At 44.1% G+C, this 5,155-nt stretch overlaps 1 protein-coding gene across 1 annotated transcript; it reads right to left on the bottom strand.

Annotated features, from left to right (window-relative positions):
• Positions 1-3,508: 3,508 nt before the first annotated feature.
• On the bottom strand, positions 3,509-4,071 carry LOC124649889. The gene is made up of 2 exons (XM_047189462.1): positions 3,888-4,071; positions 3,509-3,811 (listed from the first exon to the last, which is right to left on the bottom strand). Exons 1-2 carry the CDS (start codon positions 4,050-4,052, stop codon positions 3,509-3,511), a joined length of 468 nt encoding a protein of 155 aa, XP_047045418.1. The 5' UTR covers positions 4,053-4,071.
• Positions 4,072-5,155: the final 1,084 nt, after the last annotated feature.

The raw sequence follows: 5,155 nt of genomic DNA, 5'->3' as shown, positions 1-5,155 counted from the left end.
AAGCAAGTTTTTTTGATCTTGTCTAAATTGGCCAAATAAGTTCACTACACATCTATTCCATGTAAGAAGAGTATGTGAGAAGGTTTTTCCATTTTTTTGATTTTTTTTGAATTTTTATGGTCATTTCAAATTTAGTCAAACCTAACTTTGACCATCATTTTATCAAGTTTGAAACATGGAATTGTAAAACTAAGCATGGATCCTTGTTATTCACTCCAAAATGAAGCTTTGGTGAGGTTTTTGAAACTTTTCATGTTCCAAACCCTAAACCTCTTGTCTTCACCCTCGAACTTGTACCCCGAGTGTTTGAGATATCACATTAGACACATGGTTTTTTTGTTGAACAGCATGTAGACCATGTTTATCAACTAGAATGGGTAGTATATGACATAAGAAGTCTATGTGAGAAGGTTTTCCATTTTTTTGATTTTTTTGAATTTTTTATGGTCATTTCAAATTTAGTCAAACCTAACTTTGACCATCATTTTATCAAGTTTGAAACATGGAATTGTAAAACTAAGCATGGATCCTTGTTATTCACTCCAAAATGAAGCTTTGGTGTGGTTTTTGAAACTTTTCATGTTCCAAACCCTAAACCTCTTGTCTTCACCCTCGAACTTGTACCCCGAGTGTTTGAGATATCACATTAGACACATGGTTTTTTTGTTGAACAGCATGTAGACCATGTTTATCAACTAGAATGGGTAGTATATGACATAAGAAGTCTATGTGAGAAGGTTTTCCATTTTTTTGATTTTTTTTGAATTTTTTATGGTCATTTCAAATTTAGTCAAACCTAACTTTGACCATCATTTTATCAAGTTTGAAACATGGAATTGTAAAACTAAGCATGGATCCTTGTTATTCACTCCAAAATGAAGCTTTGGTGTGGTTTTTGAAACTTTTCATGTTCCAAACCCTAAACCTCTTGTCTTCACCCTCGAACTTGTACCCCAGTGTTTGAGATATCACATTAGACACATGTTTTTTTGTTGAACAGCATGTAGACCATGTTTATCAACTAGAATGGGTAGTATATGACATAAGAAGTCTATGTGAGAAGGTTTTCCATTTTTTTGATTTTTTTGAATTTTTTATGGTCATTTCAAATTTAGTCAAACCTAACTCGACCATCATTTTATCAAGTTTGAAACATGGAATTGTAAAACTAAGCATGGATCCTTGTTATTCACTCCAAAATGAAGCTTTGGTGTGGTTTTGGAAACTTTTCATGTTCCAAACCCTAAACCTCTTGTCTTCACCCTCGAACTTGTACCCAGATGTTCGAGATATCACATTAGACACATGGTTTTTTTGTTGAACAGCATGTAGACCATGTTTATCAACTATAATGGGTAGTATATGACATAAGAAGTCTATGTGAGAAGGTTTTCCATTTTTTTTATTTTTGTTGAATTTTTTATGCTCATTTCAAATTTAGTCAAAGCCTAACTTTGACCAGCTACCCCTGTTCTTCTAGAAGGAAACCGGACCGATCCGTGGGTTGCTCTGTTTTGCATTGTCGACCGTTCACTGCGGTAACGCCAGCCGTCCGATCTAGCCTTCTAGAACGTTTCGGGGCCAATCCGTGGACACCATCGTTCTTCAACATGATTGGTTCCTTTCTCTTTTCTGCGGTGGGCTATAAGAACACTCGAAATCTCCGTTGGTCCGTTGGGCCGTCCCGCGTGTCTAGGCCTGCGATGCATGCGCCATGCATGCACCATGCGTGCGCCACGCCAACAACCCTTTCCACGCACTCGCCGACGCCTTTTAATGCATCGACGCAGGCGTCTCGGCGTTGCCATCGTCTCAGCTCTCGCGAGCGATGCAGCCGCATCGGCTTTGCCATCGTCTCGGGCCGTCCCATCGTCGATCGCGTCAAAACCAATAATTATTTTTGGAAGACGGCTAGACACGCGTTAATTCATCATTAGGAACCCGAATTATGAGCCAACCTCTTTATAAGGGGCCTCTCTTCCTCTCCCACACACCAACCGAGCGAGCCTCTCTTCCTCTCCATCTCCAAAGCACCACGCACTCAAGCGAGCCTCTCTCGCCTCTCCGAAGATGCGGTACACGGGACCGACCTTCCGCCGTCCGCGCACCGGGCCGGAGCTACTCTATCCGGCGGACGTCCTCGTCGACAACACGCTCCGTGTGTGGGCAAAGTCGAGGTGGAGGAGCGAGATCGAGCTCACTCGAGAGTTCCTCGACGAGGGCTTCTCCCACCTCCCACCGGGCTCGCCCGTCATGTACTACGTCAATGAGTCTCGTGAAGGCGTCGCCCTCAAGCTGCTCACGGTCACCTTCGCCAACCGATTTGACGCGTACGCCCTCCTCGGTGAGGTCTTCTGGTGCGGCTGCGAGTCAATCTTCTTCACCACCTACAACGTCTTCACCGATTGCGACGCCATCTTCTTCTCCGGGAAACCTATGCACTGCCTCCCGTACTACAAGTGAAGACGCTGGTGAAGACGGTGGTGCGGCGCAGGTGCTGCGGCAGGTGCTGCGGCAGGTGGTGCGGCCAAGATGTGTTCTCGTCAAGCTCGTCATGTTTTTTTAGCTTTACGTTTTCATTTTCTATGTGGTTCCGTGTCGAGTCGTGTCAAGTCGTGTGTCACTGAACTTATCTATCTAGGGTACCCATCTATCTATCTAGGGTACCCATCTATCTATCTAAGTTATTTCCGTGTAATGGTGGAACTAAGCATCTTATGTATCGAATTTATCTAAGTTATTTTACGTGATGATCTGGCTACCAATATTTGCATCTCATATATCTTAGTTTTCTATGATTTCGATGTAATATATCAAGGGTGTATGAATTATGAAATCACAAACATGGATCCAAGTATGAACTTTGATGTAATATAAGTAGGGTACCCATATAAGTATGAAACAAAAAATCACAAACACGCAATGCTTGAAATCAGATAAATGCACCCTTTTTCCCTCGCAAAAAAAGAAGGACGTTGACCTGAATGAAACGGCAGACTCACAAAAAATCACAAACACGCAATGCTTGAAATCAGATAGATGCACCTTTTTTTGTTTGATTATTTTTCCAACCTAAACCACAAACAGTAATGCTTGAAATAACAAAGATGCACCCTTTTTTTGGTTAAGCAGCGTGCATAAACACAAAGAACAAACATATGCGTCCTTACACCATAAACCAAGTCACGAATTCTGTCAAAAAAAACCAAGTCACGAACTAGAACTAACTATAGCTAGATTTCTTCCTTTTGCTTTCAATATCTGTCCATCCACCCCACTGGTTACCAGAGCAATCCTTCACGCTACCAAACAAAGCGGTCTTGGGTTCGAGTCCTAGCCGCACCCTTTTTTGTTATTTCATTTTTCACCGTTTTTTTAAACACCCTTCTCATCTGCCCAAAGCCAAATCTTTGCCACTATCGAATTTTGATCAGATTTATTTATTTCAAGCTTGCAAATTCAAGCTTACAAGTTCATACAATTTGAAGCTTACAAATTCATCACAAATTCATGCCTTTCCATACAATGTCAACATTAAACCTAGTGCGATAACAATACCACCTACAAATGCACAAATGTAATTCCAAATTTTTGATTGATCTTCGAGCTCTCTAATCTTCTGGTTCATCCACCTTAGCTCAAAAGCTACCTCTCTGTCAATGCGTGATCCGCCCTGCGTCTCTTCTGCACTAGCTATCGCGGCGACCCGTGTCGTCTGTGGCAAGATGGGCAACCATTCTTCGTGCTCATCTAGCAGCTGATTCATCAGCGTCTGGAGCAAAACATCGACCCAAACGAAGAAGCATTTTATCTGCAAGCACACGAAAGAGATCAACCACATTGAGCACAAACTATGCACAAAATACTGAAATTTCCACTATTCTTACCCCTTTCTCGCTGCTGCACACGTAGAACGGACGATTGGTGTTCTTCGGTGTGCGCGAAATCCTCCGATCAACGGGCGCCCGGCACCGCGGACAGAGGAGGATCGGCATCTCCATGCGCACCGGAAGCTCGAACCGAGAGGTGGCACGGGAGCTAGAAGAAGACATGGATAGAGGTGGCGCGGGATCTGAACCGTGAGGTGCTTCTGGCAGACGGCTGCGCCCTCCGCAGCTCCCGCCGTCGGCGGCGCTCCCCGTCAACAAGGCCCTCTCAGTCGCCCGCGCCGCACCTCTGCGAGGGGCCGTCTCCAACCCCGTCGATTTCTTCTCACCGCTGCGAGCTCCGCCGCGCGATCAGGGATTTTAAATGGGGTTGAGCTCCAACGGTTGCCTTGTGGGTCCCACGTGAAACGGCCAGCAACGGTCCTCTTTTCAAATGCGTCTCCGCCTGGTCCCACCTGAAACAGCCGGTCCTCTTTTCAAATGCGTCTCCGCCTGGTCCCACCTGAAACAGCCGAGTCAAGGACGTTGACCTGAATGAAACGGCAGACTCACGGAACGAGTCGTTGCACACAGACTAGTGGCAAAACTGAGCACCATTCTGCTCTAGTGGCAAAACTGAGTGTTGCGCGGGGTGTAGTGGCAAACCAATAATTAACCCCCAAAAAAATGTGACCACCACTACACCAGCATTTTTTTTTTTGGAAATCAACCAGCAGCATTGTTACGTTGACAAAAGTGATTGCGAACGACTATGTGCTTTCATTGTTGAGGAATCATCTCTCTATAGTCTATACAATTTGAGAGGATGCATCTAAGAAGCGTATGTTATAGAGATGTTACGATTGAACTACCCCCATCGCTGGTAGTTACCTAATTCTAAAGTATATGTCGGCTTCTTCTAATCATACTCTAACAATTAGCACGAGAACATAGCACCGACTTGTTGGCTAGAAGTGTGAGCACGGCGGACCTATTAAATACTAGATGCTTAAGCTTTTTTTTGAAATGAGGGAAAAATCAACCTAGCTTCTGCATCCAAGGAATGCACACAGCTTTTTTTTTATTAGATTATTCACATCTTACAAGAGCAATACAAAAGATCAAACTCGAAGCCACCTCGCTAAACCTACAGAGGGATGAAAGGGGTGACAAAACACCAACTCACATCATCCAAACAATCAAATGTCTTCCCAAGCTGCCAAATAGCAGGTGAGAAGCACATCCAGTCAAGCAGACTCTGAGCGCACGCCAACACACACGCTACCGCC

Source organism: Lolium rigidum, chromosome 1 (assembly GCF_022539505.1).
Source record: "Lolium rigidum isolate FL_2022 chromosome 1, APGP_CSIRO_Lrig_0.1, whole genome shotgun sequence".
NCBI classification, from domain to species: Eukaryota; Viridiplantae; Streptophyta; class Magnoliopsida; order Poales; family Poaceae; genus Lolium; species Lolium rigidum.
The sequence above is the reverse complement of the archived record's forward strand: the minus strand, read 5'-3'. Positions and strand labels throughout refer to the sequence as shown.

Coding starts and splice junctions, on each gene's coding strand:
- LOC124649889 (XM_047189462.1), bottom strand. CDS start 4,052: ATGTCTTCTTCTAGCTCCCGTGCCACCTCTCGGTTCGAGCTTCCGGTG. Junction 3,812..3,887: donor TGTGCAGCAGCGAGAAAGGG/GTAAGAATAGTG, acceptor GTGTGCTTGCAG/ATAAAATGCTTCTTCGTTTG.